The 19,294-nt window shown below is 35.1% G+C and overlaps 1 protein-coding gene across 1 annotated transcript in view; it reads left to right on the forward strand.

Moving 5' to 3' along the window:
- LOC142341831 (endosome/lysosome-associated apoptosis and autophagy regulator family member 2-like) overlaps positions 1-19,294 on the forward strand; it is a 250,975-nt gene that overhangs the window by 127,188 nt on the left and 104,493 nt on the right. The window contains exons 2-5 of the mRNA XM_075393083.1: positions 10,637-10,714; positions 10,993-11,113; positions 14,290-14,494; positions 14,784-14,931. Of these exons, the coding sequence (XP_075249198.1) occupies positions 10,646-10,714; positions 10,993-11,113; positions 14,290-14,494; positions 14,784-14,931 (543 nt within the window). The 5' untranslated portion in view covers positions 10,637-10,645. The remainder of the gene's footprint in view (positions 1-10,636; positions 10,715-10,992; positions 11,114-14,289; positions 14,495-14,783; positions 14,932-19,294) is intronic.

Raw genomic sequence — 19,294 nt, forward strand, 5'->3', positions numbered from 1 at the left:
ATTCTCAGAACTCGACAACGAACTGACCTATCTCCTTGTTAGTTTTTGGTGTTTTAATATTCTCGTGGAGAGATATTTGTTTTTTTTTAGCAAGATATGTGAATTTAAATCCACTTAACTTAATGTAATATCTATGTGAGTTATTTTGAGTTGGTAAAAATTTCTTCCAATAATATAATAATTACCGACAAGACGTTGTGTCCGTTACAAAAGTAAGATCGCATTAATCTTTTTCTGGGAAACCACTCTATTCTATTGAATGAGTCTTCAATTCTTCTTTTTTGAAACTACTGCACCAATATCTTTAACTGCTTACAGTGTATCGATTTAAATAGCATATCAAGAAGAAAAAGAAAAGATGCTTTATTAAGACTAATTTTGTAATATATACAAGCAGTTGCATATTTTGTTAACCTGCTTAAAAACAAATAAATTATTATATTTGTCATCAAAAATATTGAGAAATAACTTAGTTCTGTCAGTTTTCTTACCACTAAAACCACATTTTTTCTAAGTTGAATCTTTATATTCCGGTAAAACTTGGAAAATTAAGGTGAGCAAATTTTTTTAAACTACTTCTCGATTTTGTTGTTTTAATGTTTTGTATCTGTAGAGATTTGGGTAGGTTGTTCAATTTTCTTGGTGTTGAGTGAAAAAAATAAATGTTGAGATAATTTTTCCGCCTGTGACCTTAGAAAAAGATTTTTTGTTTGGTTTTGAATGTGGTAATTTGCACTAGAAAGCTTATTATTACTTTTTAATGCTTGTGTTTGATTGTTGATTGGTGATGTAGTTGTGAAAATAAAAAGTTGAGCGTATCTCAATTCGTTGTTATCACTTTTTTAATATTCAGTTCTCTGAAAATTTTATTGTTGGAATTGACAAAAGCTGTCTTTAATTGGAACGACTAAATTTTTTTCACATTGCCAAATAACAGAGCCAAGTAATTTAAATTTGATAGTACAACCGAATTGAGAGGAGTTTCCAAATTTCTAGATGGGAGTTAATCTTTCACTTTATGGTTTATGTCTAAAACAAATTTCTTCAAAACCCGCCGCTTTCTGTCAAAATTTGATAACAGATCTAATCTTTGTCAGTTTTTGATTACTACTTGCGGACAAGATGTAGCAATACTCTCTGCACTTTCATTCAAAGAAAATTGATTCGTCATTTATTTCAAAATTAGATAACATTTTTAAATAGTGTTGAAATCAAACATTTTTTGATTGCTTGCTTTAACACGACTAAGACTGTGTTATTAATTTTGTACAAGTGAATACTTAAAATTTTGCGAGTGTACTGACAAAATTGGGCAATATTTGAATAGTTTTTACATCGACAATTTTACGAACCTACTTGCCTACCCTGAAATCATCTCTTGATAGAATTTTGAAATTGCATTTGGTATATAAAGTTCCATGTATTGGATGGATTTCTATCTATGTTGGCCAAAGCAGCTAACATGTCACCACTAGAACTTCGAAACATCAAAAGGAAATGCCCCTGTGGGGCAACACCTCGTTGAATGTTGTATCGCGCATATTTTTAATGGGAAGTTCTCAGTGCATGTTGCGAGGATGAAAAGTAATGACAATTGAAGCGATCTACATCAGAAAGTCAAAACATCAACTGAAAACACGCGACGAGTACCGGGGGCGGGAACTGACATTGAAGTATTAGTTCAAAGGCAAAAAATTTGACTTTTGAAACTCAAAATTATTCTGGTACATCTGAATTCATAATTTTGTCTACCCCAACATTTGAAGGATATTAACTACAGATAGGAATGAGAGTATAAAGTCCTTTTCAAGAAATGAAAACAAATACCCGGAAATTTCAAGAACTCCGCAATAAAGATGTCAATAAGTTTTTTTAGTGTACTAAATGTTTAACAAATGTAAACGTAATTTTACTGTAGGTAAATAAAAAATTTTTGGCTACCTTAACTCTTTTTGTAGTGTTCGTTAGATATAGTCAATGACAAGTATATCTATTATGAAAATAATTTTTTTCCATTGTTAATCAGTTTTAAGTAAATCGTACGATAAACGCAATGTTCGAAACCGTTCGGTTATTTGAATTGATTTTTAAATTACAATCCCGTGATTAACGCTGATATCCTCTAATCGTTATTAATTTTTGAATCCGACAAGGTTTGGGAGCAGACTTTGACACTTTCATTAGTTAATGATAAGTTTTCAGACTACTATCAGCTTCCCTTATTTATATCCCATCCACATGTCTGAGCAGTCACACTGCTCAAAATATTCAAACCGTTTCAGAAGTAGAGAGATTGGGTGCTACGCTAGCGCCAGTTAACAGCACGTTAAATGTAGCAGACGCAGCGCTAAGCGAGAACACCATGAGAACTTCTGCTGCGTAAGCGGCGAAAGGAAAGCAGGTGTAATCTCCTCATAGTCAACAACACTAAGCCATGCAGCGGCTGATAACCAGACATCTCTAGCTTCTAGAGAGATGCAGTTACTGGCTAAATTGTTAAACTTCGAGGAAAGCAAGAAAGAAGCTTATGAAGAACACATACAATTAAATTGTTCGTTAGAAAAGCAATCCTTTTTACGCTGCCAAGAACAAGACAGGCCTTAAGTTCAACGATACTTTGAAAGAAACCCTGACTGCCACTTTAAATAATTCTAACGCGGAAACGGCAATGTACTGCGTAATGGTGATGCCTCATCTCATTTTTGCAAGAACAGAAACGGCGGATGACGCCTCAAATAACAAAATCATTGCAAGGCGGTTAGATCAATGGATAAAGTGGGACATAGATTTCCTCTTTCTTGAAGCAAAATCTATACAGGACTTATTAACAGAACTAAAACAAAACGATCTGAGTACAAAAAGTTTGATAAATACATGTCAACAGGAAAAATTTCCAATGCATTCGAAGTCTTACAGAAGAAATGAAAATTGGTGTCTTTTCTTTAACTGACAAAGTTGACAAGAAAGCAGTCCTTGATGTCTTATGCGGGAATATCAGGAACCACGGAAAACAACTTTGAATTTTCGAGTGAGCAATGAGCATGGAGAAAGTTTAACATACCGTCACTCCCTATTTGAAAAACTCAATGCCTCGATGGTAAAAGTCTGCCTTGAAGACGCATGGAAGCCATAACCCGTCTAGCCTGGATACCAACCTGAAGACCGTTTTAAGGAAAAAGAATGATCAGTTATACTGCCAGTCTCCCATCCTTATCTCTGCCCAAAGGCGAACTAAAGCAACAAATAATACATGAATTAAGAAAGGAGAAAGCTTGGTATCAAATCAAGACGAATGCTCCGAACATCGAAGACGCGAATTAAGAGCGAATGGAATAAGAACGAGAATCGCTCACTTGATTTAGCTTACGAAAAGGTAGAATCAAGCTGGATAAACCCTATGCCCTTGAAGCGATATCAATTTGATCTAACGAAAAGCGAGTGTCCTGATGGCATTGCCGTTCGCTATGGCTGGCATTGCCCTTCGCCCAATTGAGTCATAATGAACGTCTCGATTCCCCTTTCGCACTTGTTAAGTGATGTCTGTCAAGATGTCGAGACCGAAGTTCGCCTTAGGCCGTTGCGTGTTGAAACCTTTGCTCTTAAATCAGCGACAACCGATGATGATGCAAGATTAGATATCAAGGCCCACGGACTTTGGGAATGGAAGTTCAGCAAAACTTATTTTGATGTGAAAAGTTCCAAACCGCTGGCAAAGACTTGCCCTGAAAGCAGTAGCGAAGCCTACAAGTACCATCTATTAATAGAACAGATATCAACAAAGAGTAACGGAGTTTGAGAAAGCAACATTTTGTCCACTTGTCTTCGCATGCACTGGTGGAGTTGTCCCGTCAGCTCCAAACCGTGGAAACAACTAGCATCAAAGCTCTTTGCGCGAACAGAGGACAACTGCGCTGATATCATATCATATCTAAGTACAAAAGTCAGCCTTGCTCCTATAGAGAGCCATCCTCTGCATTCGTGTGTCAAGGATTCTTAGGCGGCGCGAAATTTTTTATGCTTCAAAGGGAGCTGTTGTTGAAGAAGGGAGGCTGTTATTTTGGCTCATCTACTTACGTCATTAGTTGTCAGTTTCCTAATGCTCTCTGTATTTTGTTTTACATTCTGAGCTGGTTTTTGTTTTTATTATCATTTTATTGATAGATTTAAACAATACGAAATCTTTTATATGAAATAGTAGTGCTTGGAAGGACCTGGACCAGCCAATATTCACCCAGTGTTGGAAGGTGCTTTTCTTAATCTACTTTTTCTTTACAATCTCGGTCTTTTTCCTGCCATACTCTTCGAAAGTATGACACATTTTTTTGTAAATTACTGCTATTGGTTGCGATAAGACTTGGCCCTACTTAACAGGTATGGCTATGATGAATTAAAGCGAAAAATTAACTTGTATGCTTGCCAATGCTTGTATTTCAGTCTGGCCAATCGATTTGTTGATACAGAATTGGGGGTATTAGCGAGAACGAAATCTGGGTATTACAAGACCGAAATCAGGGTGTGGACCAGAGCGTTATTTGTGGGCTAGACTGAAAATCAGACCAAAACTATATTCAAATTTGAATTGGGCGATGCACACGCAACTGGTGGCCATATCTGTTTTGGGTTTAGGGCCTCATTCTATATAATGAGGTCTATTGAGGCTCTGGGATTACACAAGTGTATACAGTTCTACTTATAATCATCGTAGTTGTTCTACAAAAATGTGGTGATGTTGAAAAAAGCGCAGGTCCGTCAAATTTGGATAAAATAACAAAACTGAAAAGTACAATAGTGGGTGTGGGTGACAATTGGAGTTTCCCAAGTTTTGGTATATGAATTGCAGAAGCTTCAATAATAAAAATGAGCAACTGTCTCGTTTTTTGAAAAGTCTCGATGAAACCTCGTTCCTAGTTGTTAGCAAAACCTGGATAAATGAAAAAACTGACATTCCCGAGTTTTATCTTTACAATGGTCATCACTTCGTTCACCAACCAAGATCATCGTTAACTAATGTACAGAGAGGGGGAGGGGTAGGTATTTGGGCTCCCAAACAGTTTACAGTAAAAACAAGAAATGATTTGAACAGAATCAATAGAAAATTTTTTTTGAGTCAATGAGGATTGAAAATAGAATGCTTCACCACAAAAACCACTCACTACGGTAGCATACTGCCCCAATGTAAATCTTTCTAACTGTTTTCTGGATGAATTGACGGTAGAAGTCTCAAATGTGCATTCGTATACAGATAATCTAATTTTATTCGGAGATTACAATATAAACTTGTTATGCACAAAAAGTAGACAGTCACTTGATATTTTCAAAGCACACAATGAGCTATAGTACGTTAATAAAACGGAGGCAACATGGACAATAGTGGGAAAATATTCGTTAAATGATAACTGTTTTATCTCGAAGAACGAAATTTTTGAGGCCAATGTTCTAGAGTCGACTCTTGGAGTTGATTACTTCACAACAGTATATCAGTCATCATTAAAGATAGATCACAGTGATAAAAAAAGACAATTTTTGATACGTAATACCAGGAAATATTCAAGATCAGATTTCAATCGTGACATTGCGCTGCAAGATTGGTCAACTTTGTACCACATAAATGAGCCTATTGAATTGTTTACGAAATTTATCTACACTTTTGAAAATATACTGAGTTGTCATGCACCCTTGAAGTTGGTAGAAAGTGGTAAAAAAACAACAAAAGCAATGATCGACAAATGAATAAAGTGGTCTCATAAATGAAAAATACCGTCTCTTTGATGCGTGGAAGAAAAATCTAAAACCAGAGATTTATAATATTTACAAACGTACCAATTATTGCAAAGAAACGAACCCATAACCTTTTCTTAGAACAAAAATGTAAGTCAAAATGGAGTAATGGTACAATTGTTCGTAACTTTAATCGAAAATGGAACACACTTCCAATTACAATTAGAAAAGAAACGTCGAAGACCAAATTTAAACAAAGAGTTGCAGCGGAAATGCTTAAACGACACGAAAAGAGTTCCAATAGACAGAAGAGTTGCAGGATTCAAACATATTTTTGATTCAGATTCAATATATATATATATATATATATATATATATATATTTCAATTTGTGTCTTTTTGTTAAATTGCCAGATCTATTTTGTTTCAGCCCCCAAGCTTAGTGACCACGACTTTTGGGCCTCCAGACGCATGCGCTATATTTTACATATTAACGTGCTATATAAGAATACAATATGTAAATGGAGAGGGGAGAGCTTAAATACATGGGACCGAATAGATCCAAATTGTGTTGTCAATCTTTAATAATAATATTTACAAATCTTTTACGCAATTCAGTGAATAGAAAATTGAAAAAAGCTGCAGAAGATTATACCAACAATTTTTTGACAGCAGCTACCAACTTCAAGCGAACAATGGAAATTCATCAAAAACAGGATCAACTCCAACAGTGAAATAGAAAAAACTGTCAAATTAAGGGAAGGTAGTCATCTTGTTGAGATTGACAGACAGATCGCCAATATTCTTTTTTTTCGAGGCTCAGTATATTCAAAGGCAAAGTATTTTCTCCAAATCATTCTTCCCTAACAATTGAGGGTCCAGAATTCAGCTTCCGAACAGTCACCAGAAAACAATTGTATAATGTTATTCTTAATCTGCTTAAGCATAAATCACCCGGGCCGGGCTATATACCAACAAGGGCTCTAAAAGATAATAAACTGTCTATTGGAACTCATTTACAATTTGTCGTCAATGAATGTATGAACAGAAACACGTTTCTAATATTTTTAAAACAGCCTATGTTACACCTGTTTATAAGAAAGGAGGCCGACTAGAACCAACAAACTATCGACCCATGTCAGTCTTACCAACAGTAGCAAAAATTTTTGAGCGACTACTACTTGAACAACTAACTCACCACCAAACTCTTTTTGGTCTGATTAGCAGGAATCAATTTTCAAAAGGAAAAGTCCTATCTCGATACTATCATTTCTTTAACTGGAAAAATAAACCAATGCGTTGACGAAAACGAAATTGTTGTCACAACTTTGACTTAGCAAAGCCTTTCAACTCAATATCTATAGATGTTTTTATGAACAAAGTAAAAAACTAAGGAATTGGAGAGAATGCAAGACTCTTATTAAACTTTTTCCTTCGTGATAGAAAACAATGTGTAAAAATTGGAATAGCAAAATCAGATTGGGTTGTCATAAATCACGGTGTCCCTCAGGGAACTGCTTTAGGGCCTTTAATTTTTATAATTTATGTCAGCGACTTCAGTGAAGATGTATCAACGAATTGTGATGTATTACAGTTTGCCGATGATACAGCAATTCTATGTCATGCAAACAATGAAGCAAATTCGCAGCTAATTGCTGAAGATACATTAAACAAGACAGATCAATATATGAAACAAAACAGGTTAACCTTGAATGAGGAAAAAACGGAAGTAGTGGTGTTCAGGAATAGAAAATTTCCCATCATTGAAACTGTCGATTTCAAGGGACACCGATTGGAAGTATCTGAAAAATGTAGCTATTTAGGTGTAATAATTGATAGGGAACTGACATACCAAAATAAACTAAAGGTTATCAGTAAAATGGCTTCATCAATCAGATCATTACAATTGGTTCGTTATCAGGTACCATTGAAAGCAAGAATAAATCTTTTTAAATCACTCGTTTTTTTCATTTTACCATCTTACTCTATTGACAGAATTACTAAACAGATAAAATGGGGCATAAAAGTTTGCTGTATGAAAACCGAATACGATACTGCCAGAGATCTACTTCTGGAGACTAAATTTCTTCCAGCAGAGCTTCAAATAACACGGGTGTCACTAAATAGGTTTTTCAATATTCTCCAAAAAACAAGAAATCGCTCTAATAATCATTTTAGATTTTTAGAAAACGTACCAATTATTGCAAAGAAACGAACCCATAACTTTTTCTTAGAACAAAAATGTAAGTCAAAATGGAGTAATGGTACAATTGTTCGTAACTTTAATCGAAAATGGAACACACTTCCAATTACAATTAGAAAAGAAACCTCGAAGACCAAATTTAAACAAAAAGTTGCAGCGGAAATGCTTAAACGACACAAAAAGAGTTCCAATAGACAGAAGAGTTGCAGGATTCAAACATATTTTTGATTCAGATTCAATATATATATATATATATATATATATATATATATATATATATATATATATATTTCAATTTGTGTCTTTTTTGTTAAATTGCCAGATCTATTTTGTTTCAGCCCCCAAGCTTAGTGACCACGACTTTTGGGCCTCCAGACGCATGCGCTATATTTTACATATTAACGTGCTATATAAGAATACAATATGTAAATGGAGAGGGGAGAGCTTAAAAACATGGGACCGAATAGATCCAAATTGTGTTGTCAATCTTTAATAATAATATTTACAAATCTTTTACGCAATTCAGTGAATAGAAAATTGAAAAAAGCTGCAGAAGATTATACCAAAAATTTTTTGACAGCAGCTACCAACTTCAAGCGAACAATGGAAATTCATCAAAAACAGGATCAACTCCAACAGTCAAATAGAAAAAACTGTCAAATTAAGGGAAGGTAGTCATCTTGTTGAGAATGACAGACAGATCGCCAATATTCTTTTTTTTCGAGGCTCACTATATACAAAGGCAAAGTATTTTCTCCAAATCATTCTTCCCTAACAATTGAGGGTCCAGAATTTAGCTTCCGAACAGTCACCAGAAAACAATTGTATAATGTTATTCTTAATCTGCTGAAGCATAAATCATCCGGGCCGGGCTATATACCAACAAGGGCTCTAAAAGATAATAAACTGTCTATTGGAACTCATTTACAATTTGTCGTCAATGAATGTATGAACAGAAACACGTTTCTAATATTTTTAAAACAGCCTATGTTACACCTGTTTATAAGAAAGGAGGCCGACTAGAACCAACAAACTATCAACCCATGTCAGTCACACCAACTGTAGCAAAAATTTTTGAGCGACTACTACTTGAACAACTAACTCACCACCAAACTCTTCTTGGTCTGATTAGCAGGAATCAATTTTCAAAAGGTAAAGTCCTATCTCGATACTATCATTTCTTTAACTGGAAAAATAAACCAGTGCGTTGACGAATGTTGTCACAACTTTGACTTAGCAAAGCCTTTCAACTCAATATCTATAGATGTTTTTATGAACAAAGTAAAAAACTAAGGAATTGGAGAGAATGCAAGACTCTTATTAAACTTTTTCCTTCGTGATAGAAAACAATGTGTAAAAATTGGAATAGCAAAATCAGATTGGGTTGTCATAAATCACGGTGTCCCTCAGGGAACTGCTTTAGGGCCTTTAATTTTTATAATTTATGTCAGCGACTTCAGTGAAGATGTATCAACGAATTGTGATGTATTACAGTTTGCCGATGATACAGCAATTCTATGTCATGCAAACAATGAAGCAAATTCGCAGCTAATTGCTGCAGATACATTAAACAAGACAGATCAATATATGAAACAAAACAGGTTAACCTTGAATGAGGAAAAAACGGAAGTAGTGGTGTTCAGGAATAGAAAATTTCCCATCATTGAAACTGTCGATTTCAAGGGACACCGATTGGAAGTATCTGAAAAATGTAGCTATTTAGGTGTAATAATTGATAGGGAACTGACATACCAAAATAAACTAAAGGTTATCAGTAAAATGGCTTCATCAATCAGATCATTACAATTGGTTCGTTATCAGGTACCATTGAAAGCAAGAATAAATCTTTTTAAATCACTCGTTTTTGTTTTCATTTTACCATCTTACTCTATTGACAGAATTACTAAACAGATAAAATGGGGCATAAAAGTTTGCTGTATGAAAACCGAATACGATACTGCCAGAGATCTACTTCTGGAGACTAAATTTCTTCCAGCAGAGCTTCAAATAACACGGTTGTCACTAAATAGGTTTTTCAATATTCTCCAACAAACAAGAAATCGCTCTAATAATCATTTTAGATTTTTAGAAAACGTACCAATTATTGCAAAGAAACGAACCCATAACCTTTTCTTAGAACAAAAATGTAAGTCAAAATGGAGTAATGGTACAATTGTTCGTAACTTTAATCGAAAATGGAACACACTTCCAATTACAATTAGAAAAGAAACGTCGAAGACCAAATTTAAACAAAAAGTTGCAGCGGAAATGCTTAAACGACACGAAAAGAGTTCCAATAGACAGAAGAGTTGCAGGATTCAAACATATTTTTGATTCAGATTCAATATATATATATATATATATATATATATATATATATTTCAATTTGTGTCTTTTTGTTAAATTGCCAGATCTATTTTGTTTCAGCCCCCAAGCTTAGTGACCACGACTTTTGGGCCTCCAGACGCATGCGCTATATTTTACATATTAACGTGCTATATAAGAATACAATATGTAAATGGAGAGGGGAGAGCTTAAAAACATGGGACCGACTAGATCCAAATTGTGTTGTCTCAACGTAACAACGCAGTAGTGTAATGTCCTTCCATTGGATAGTTGATGGTGACCGCAGGAGAATATTTCAAGCTAACGCTTTTTATTTGAAGTTTATGTATTGATTACTAGTGACGTAATAAAGGGACATTTACCTGTTTTCAGAGCGTTAATGAAGTACCTCATCTTATTAGGCGTACTCCAATTTCTGGGCCAGGTACTTGCGCAACGACAGTGCACGGTAATTAAACTACTGATGTGATCTTAGGTTCCACTCCAACTATATTGAGCTATCATTTTTTTCGCAATAAAATTACACTTCATAGCCTGTGTGAAATTGGCTTATAATGCACTTTGGGTATGATCCCGTGCGTATGATGCCCTTTGGGAGTATCCCATTTATTGAACTTCACCAAAAATGGATAGTTCATTAATAAATGCTAGTAACATCTATCGACCTGCTTGTCCTCGAACTAATTTGTTGCAGACTTGATACATCCTGTGTGGTTTTAATTTTAGGACGATGAATTGACTACTGTGATGACAGAGTGCAACGCAGAAACCAATGAAAAGTACAGATTCACAGTTCCTACAGTTCCGAATTGTAAAGCGCCGGGCGACTATTTCGGAATTGCGTGCGGTGAGTTGAATTTTACTTGAATAGTGACGAAAGGTTTAAAGTTATGCATGCGCGAATGCACGGGTCTTCGTTTTTTTTATAAGATCTGGATTCGTGGTTATTGTTATCAAACTTGTCGGAAAATTATGTTGAGTCATTAATGATGCTGAGATTTAGTATAATTTTGTGTTTTTCTCACCTCATACTTCAAATCGGACTGAAGCCTGAAAGTATTTAAATAATATTTAGGAGTGCTCTTCACTTCAGGAAGTCACAAATTTTTTCATTAATGGCCGCGAAGCGAGAGGGGCTATTATTGGGGACATCGTGATTTTTTACAATTCAAAAAATTTGAATTTTATTGGTGCGCTGTGTTTTTCAGATATTTTCACACATTTTTCAATGACTTTGATCGGGATGAACAGGTGAAGCCCAGCGGGCATTAAGTTTCATTAGAGGCCCAAAGTGGGCTTTAGTGGTCCTTCAAGTGCTTAGAGTGGTGCAGCTGCTGGGATAGTCCTAATTTAAAGTTAAAAGGCCATTCGGGCTCAAAATGGTGCAATTTCTCATGTTTTTTTTTGTGATTTTTTGAGTTTTTTGTTCGATTAGTCTTAGGTTGAAGTTTTTCAAAGTTGATGAGGGTCTTCTGCGACGGAAAATTAATTGTTATGACCATTTTATGAGCTATATGTTTTGGTACTACAAACACAAACACGCAAATTAATACTTATTTTTGCAATTTTGTTTTTTGTAGTTTTTCCAACCTCAGGGGCCAGGGAATCTCCTTTTAGGTTTGATAATAGGCACTGCATATTTTCTAGTAACAATGGAATGGTTTTCAACATTTTAATATCTCGAATTTTAGCATTTTTTATAATAAAATCTGCAATTTAAGTTTTATTTTTTGTCCATTCTCAAGTGCCATTTGTCCATTCTCAAAGACCATTTGTCCATTCTCAAGAACCATTTGTCCATTCTCAAGTGCCAGAAAACCTATTATAAAACGTTACTGCATGGTTGCTAGTGTCAATGGAACTGTTTTCAACAATTTAACATTTCGAGTTTTAGAAATTTTTTGATATTGCAATTTTTTTGTAAGTTTTTGAAACATTTGTCTTTTATTCAGTTTTTCTTGCCTCAAGAGCTAGGTAATCTCCTTCAGAGTTTGATTTATGTTGTTACATAGTTGCTAGGGGGCAATAGAACAGGGTTCAACATTTTAATAGAACGAATTTCTCTTTTGGAAATTTGAAATTTTGTCTAAAATTTATTGCCTATGAATTGTTTAAGGCTTGGAGTTGGGTTACTGGATAGCCTCTAGAGACACATAAAAGATTCTGAAGTATTAATATCACGATTTTCAGCAACATTTGATTAAAATTTGCTTAATTTCGTTTTCTAAAATTTTTTCTGTTCTTTTCTGAGTTAATCGATCTTCAAGGGCCAATGAGTTTTCTTTATTCGTGCAGATATAATCCTGGACCAATTTCTCAGACAAAAATCGATTTTGAACATATTTTTGAAATAGATATATTTAAAGGGATCAAATTTTGACTTCGGTGTAAAGTGTTCAAGGAGTTATAGCAATGAGTATATTTTTTTTGTTTGTTCGATTGTTTTTGTTTAAATGTTTGCGATGATTTTGTGTGGGTTTTGGCTGGCATTGTTCAGTTGATCTGCTGGTCAGGTGGAGTACTTCTAAGTTTTTTACTCAATTCTTTGGATTGTATTTCAGGAGTTGTCCTGCTATGTTTAATAGCCGCGAAGCGATAGCGGCTATTATTGGGGATGTCGTGGTTTTTTTAATTCGTCGTCTCCATCGATGATTCTTACGACCTGACTTCTTGCAATTGACTTCTTGGAATTGACTTTTTGACTAAGTTCTATTGCTTTGCAGTTAAAATTTGTGTGCGTGACGTCATTTCTGCTTTTAGGCCAATTGCGTGACTTACCTCACTCAAAAAATGACTTCTGAACTCACTTATGGAACTTTAAATTTCATTAACATTTTAGTTAAGGATCAATAGTGTGCATCTAAGTAGTGCCAAACTTATACGCCCTAATTCTTGAGTTTTTGATTTCTAATATCCATTTTGAAAAAGCTCTCTGAGCACTTTTTCCTTATAGACCGTATGTGCCATAAAATTGACAGTCCGAATCTATCCCTAGTGGTCTATTAAAGGACTGGTGGTCGATCTATCTCTTATTTCTTTGGTTGTTTCAGTTCATGGAAGGCCACAGGCGTCTATCGCGGCTATTTTCCGGCAATCTGCCGGCTATGCTTTTTTAATTCGTCGTCTCCATCGATGATTCTTACAACCTGCCTTCTTGGAATGGACTTTTTCCATGACTTCAGTGACTTCTACTGATTCGCAGTTGAAAGTTGTGTGTGACGTCATTTTGTGCTTTTAGGTCAAGTGCTTGACTTACCTCACTCAGAAAATTGACTTCTGAACTCACTTATGGAACTTTTATGAACATTTACTAGTTTAAGATTAATAGTGCGCATCTAAGTAGTGTCAAACTTATATGCTCTATTTCTTGAGTTTTAGTCTTGAGTTTTTGATTTCGAATATCAATATCGAAAAAGCTCTTTTAGGGCTTTTTCCTTATAGACCGTATGTGTCATAAAATTGACAGTACGAATCTCACCCAAAAAGTCTAGTGGTCTATTAAAGGACTGGTGGTCGATCTTTCTATCGTTTTTCTTTAGTTGTTCCAATTCATGGAAGGCCACAGGCGTCTATCGCGGCTATTTTCCGGCAATCTGCCGACTATGTTTTGCATTGGAGATAATGTTAACCTAAAATGTATGTCAAGTTTTTTATGTTTGTCCGTCTTGAGGCGCAACTGTTTTAAATAAGAGAGCGAATCTCTTCGTCACTATTCACATTTAAATAATAACAGACAACATTTGGAATTCAAAACCAGGTAAGAATGTCAATGTCTTGTAATTTTTTCTGTCAATTAATGTTTTAGAGCATACATTTTAGAGCCGTAATAATTGTTTCTGCCTAGATTTACATTTTGAAAGATTCTTGCAGGAATTTTTCAAGTTTTGAATCGTTTTGAAAGATTTGAATCCTCTCATCGCTATTTTATGGCTAATAGGAGAGAGTTAAGCTACGTTTTGAAGTGCAATTTCCACCTACTGGCCAATTCACTTAGATCTCACCAAGACCATTTTGAATTTATAGATAAAACGTGTGAGCCTGGATACTATCTGGACTTGAAGGGAGACCACGAGTGTCACAAGTGTAACCCGGGCACCTACTCCTTGGGAAGTGGGGCTAAAATCACTTATTGGCCTGAAAGTGATTCCGAAGGCGCTGCTGCAGCTCTACCGCTTGGATTTGTTATCGACAATACTTACATATCATACACCAGTTCATCATGTAACATGTACGTATGATCTCTCCTTTCTGTTCGTGCATTTAGTATATTTGAATGTCAATTTTAACTCAAGTTTCTTATTGAAGTTCGAGTTATTGGGTTTTGTTTTGAACACGATTCAGGCTACCATAAAAATACTTACAAAGTACTGTGTATATATATTTTTAATCCGTACCTCAAATTCCAACTAATCAGATTTTATCACAGGATATTGTGGATAGATTGTTCGGCGGTCTGTGACATGTAATATATACTGACTTGATAGGTTTGCTCTCAATTGAATCCCTGTACTGTTCAGGTCCTCCTGGACGCCACGCGGCGATTATATCGTGTCGAACGCCGACCACTGCTTTATCCGGCTGATGTATGTGGCGGACCTGAAGATCCCTGGATACGTGGAGTTTGAATACAGATACACCGATCCAGGAATTCACTTCCATTTCTATGTAAGTATACCAGATATGTAGTTTCGATAACTTGCGGACAGTGCAATTTTTGTACAGTTCAAAGAAATTGAATTGTATTTGGACGCTGTCTTTAAGATCTCTTCACACGTTTTCATGATTTGTGAAGTCAAATTGGAGAATTGAATCGAAACAGGAAGTGGAGAAAATAAATGAGTGGAGTGTTTTTGCGGCATGCATTTTCTGGGGATGGGATATTAGGCGAAACCTCGATTGGGAAGCCAATTTTTGCAGCCATTAGGCGAAAGTTTTTGTGGAATTTGGGCAAAAACCTAATAAAACACTTGAAGACTGTACTTCAAAATCCGCTTGACACTTCAAAGTTCTCAAGTGTCCCTGATACATGATAATAGCTTACAAAATACAAAAAAGGGTTTTAACATTGTAAATTAGCAGCATTTCAGTTTAGTTCTATCCCATAGTTCACCAACATTTTTTTCGAAGTTATCCGCTTGACATAGCTCTAAACTATTAAGATTAAATTGTTTTTTTTAATAGCCCGCTAAGCGATAGCTGAGACTATTATTGGCCTTCTCTTGATTTTTAATTTCCTCGTCAAGATTTGATTTTCTTTCGTTCATGAAATTTCAACTGATTTTGGTGCGTGACGTCATTTATCAGTCTTAGTGGAGCAAGTTTTTGTTTATTTGCGTGATTAAGTTTTTGATCACGCGTGACTTACTCACTCAAAATTGAATTGAGTTCCTCACTCTGAAATTGACTTTTCTTTAATTTAAAGAGATAAGGTCAAGTGAGTGTATATCACTCTAATTGGAGGCTATTTAAGACCAGGTAATCGAAATATAACATCTGAGCTTTTAGTGAAAAGACTAATTTTTGATGTCTTTTTTTACTGTTTCTTAGACTGCGGATCTACGAAGCTATCGCGGCTTTTTTCTGGCAATCTGCCAGCTATATTTTAAATTAATTCTTTACTCGTTCTGTAGTAAATTTTGAAGTTCCGTTTTTGGTGTCTTAATAGGTTTTCGCCTAATTTCCACAAAAGTTCGCCTAATGGCTACAGCAGTTGGCTTTGACTAATCGAGTTTTCGACTAATATCGTACTGCCCGAATTTTCTTTCTAATTTTAATGCAAAGAAAACTCTTTATCAATAAAATTTGGTTTTCTCGCTTGTGGTTTTTTTTTGTTTAAATGGCGGAAATTTCTTTAGTTTTTACTGTTTTAAAATTTTTTGATCGAATTTTTACGACTCTTAAGACGGGTTATGGTTTTCTGTTTATTTTTGTTTATTAAGTGAGTGAAAAAAGAAACCCGAAGTTCAGGGAGTGAATATAGTTTGAAAAAGTTCTTTCAGTGATCAAATTGGAAGAGCGGAGAAGTTTTTTTTTTGTTGATGCCTTTTGAAAGAGATGGACAAATGTAGGCGTGAAAAAAATTTCGCTAAGCGAGTAAACTTTTTTTCACGTGCTTTTTTGTTCTAACTGGTTGTTGTCATCAAAAGTAATAATATTCGGCCTGTTTGAACACCTTTTTGATTTTTGTAAATAACGGGATTTAAACGCTAATTTCACGGTTTTTCAACTAGTTTGCTAATTTTAGTCTTTCTGCAATTTTTGACCCGTTGTATTGTTTTTTTTTGAATTTATTGGTAAATGAATTGAACTTTCATGCCTGTAGGCTCTATTTACTACGAAAGATACGAGGTTCTTTTGCTACAAAGTTGTCTGTTTCTATGAATTTTGACCAAAAATTGAGAAATTTTTTCTTTCTTCCAAAATGAAGATATCTGTAAGCTCATTAAAGCTTAGTGGATATTTGTTGTTAGATTACTAGTTTTCATTTCATGAAATATAGTCATTTTCGTTTGTATGTGTACTTGTTAATGGCCGCCCTCATCTTTTCACTCGGCTATTATAGCGCTCCTATTTTTTTTACTTCGTCGAACTTTTTTTCGCTTTACCATTTTGCCGCTTTTTCAGCATTTTGCGTGAAATCTTTTTGACTTCTCTAGGCGAGTTTCTCTCTTCTCTCATTCTGCTGAAAGTGAATTTGAACATTAGTTGCTCAGCAAAGAAATTCAAGATGAACAGAGTCAGAATAAAAAAATTGAAGTCAGAAATAGAAACGGGATAAACCCATAAAGCCCAATTTTAGATGACCGCTATTTGAACGTCGTTCCTATAAGTCTTAGTTACCATCTCTCAGGCTTATTGGTATTGATAGTAGCCCCTGTAGCCTTTCTCTAAGAAACAGAAGTATGTTCAACTACGGAATGCCATCAAAATAAATCGGACGTAAAAAATGTTTTTGTACAAAAATCTTTTTTTCGATATCTTCTATTCTTTCAATCCCAATCATGCTTATTGGAATCAACGGCGGCTATTTTCTGGCAATCTGCCGGGTATGTTATAAATTGAATTTTCTTAATTTTTCACAGACTGTTGGTTGCTCTGCATTAGTGCGTTCTGCAAGGAGATTCAGCGATTTGAAAATCCAGTTCTTTCGACTTTGAGTCTTTTCCGGGGTTTTTCCGGCTATTTTTTTAAATTTGTTTTCCTAATGATTTCTAAGTCTATTTTGTTTAGTCAATGAAAATTCTTTGAAATGTAGGTCAGGACATTACAGAGAATATTTGTTCATGATCAAAATGACATCTTGTGTTCTGTCCACTGTAATCATGTAAGAAGATACCAGTTTATTCTATGAAGGCTGAGCAGCTAATAATCAACTATATCAGCCTTGCTTATTGGATAGTCGCGGTGCCCTAGATGTACGAGATTCGTAAAGCTCGATGAATATCAGTTATTGTCGTTAGGTTAAAGTTCATTTTTTTAAGTTACATAGATAGGTGTACCTGAAAAATTTTCCGCAAATGTTGAAAATAACCTCACTGACGAACAGTTCTTAAAAGGTTTTTAAAATCCGTATTGTAATTGTAACCTAAATTATTAGACGAAGTTTTAAGTTAACTGGAATGGAGGTGGAGAAATTCTATGAGACTTGACTCAGTTCCGTAACTGATACTATTACTATATCCGACTGGGTCACTTAATTTGAACCCGTTCAATCTTGTATTTACGGCTTATTTTCCTGCAATCTTTGCATCGAGTTTTCAGATAAGCAATTTTTTGAAAGTTTTGTATGAAAAAAAAAACAAAATAAAATGGGTAACAGGAAAGCCATATGGCGGTGTGATATTTGACAATAATTTTGGATTTAACTTTTTATTTGACTTGCAACTTGTAACTCAGAAGACTGAGGAAGGCGGAATAACGACCGCTTTGTTTATGGACATCACATGTGTTCTAAGCTTTTCTTCAGTGCGTAGCCGTGGTTAATATAGATCACTCGAAAAAGTTCTTGATGTCCTTTATGGAAAGGTCGAGTTTTTTTAAACTGGGAAACTGTTTTCGTTCCCCTCATGGACGAAATTTTGGTTTCGTTGTCATGCTTGACCACACTAATGAGCGGTTAAAGTTGATAATGGTTTGTATAGCCTAATAAGGAATGGGACGGGCCAGTACAACCTGCACTGTTATTTTGTAATAACATCAATTGTTTGTAAAAACATCAATTGAAGATGGTCATAATCTATCCAGGAACATAAAACAGTTCTAAAAAGTGCTTTGATTAAAAATCTTTAAACTACGAAGGAAATCTGAAAACTTGATATGCCTGCGCTATCATATTGAGGAATGCACAGAGATACAAAAGTCTAGTCATGTACAAATATCAAAAAATAGAAAATTGGTCTCAACTGCCTGTTCAGAACTAGTGATGAATGATTTTAAGCTATATGATAGCTGATATAACCGACCACCATATCATCTAATTTAAAGCACGACTAAAAGTAATCTTGACTATTTTTAAACGCGCTGAAAGTAGAAGTGTCGTCATTGATCTTGCATAGCTGCAAGGCGATGACTGAGCAAGCCTAGTGCTGTTATCTTGATGCATTTGTCTAACCCTTTTATGCTCTTTTTAGTTCAGAAACTGTTTGAAAAAGTATTTTTGTTGCTGCTGGTCGGCCGAGGCTGTTGCTGCTGCGCGTGGCTTCTCTTGGTGTTCTCAATAGCACTATCTGGGTTTTCTATCATAGCCCCCACCCAGCTTAGTGGCCATATAACGTATAGACCTTGTTGCAATATTGGCTATTATTGATTTTTAAATTAGTTTAAATATTTTTAGTTGGTGACCTCCAGTTTGTACTGTGACCATTTTGCTCATATTTCAAATCTCAACAGCCCTTTTGTTCAACAATCATTTGTCTATTGTCAGTTTCATTCGAGGCTGCCATATGCCGGCTGATTTTTATCCTTGCTTTTATTTTAATAGGTTTCTGGCAGATCTCCTAGCAATAAGAGAATTTGATTGTCCAAAAAT

The sequence above is a fragment of the Convolutriloba macropyga genome, chromosome 6, assembly GCF_964194025.1.
Source record: "Convolutriloba macropyga chromosome 6, txConMacr16.3, whole genome shotgun sequence".
NCBI lineage: Eukaryota > Metazoa > Xenacoelomorpha > Acoela > Convolutidae > Convolutriloba > Convolutriloba macropyga.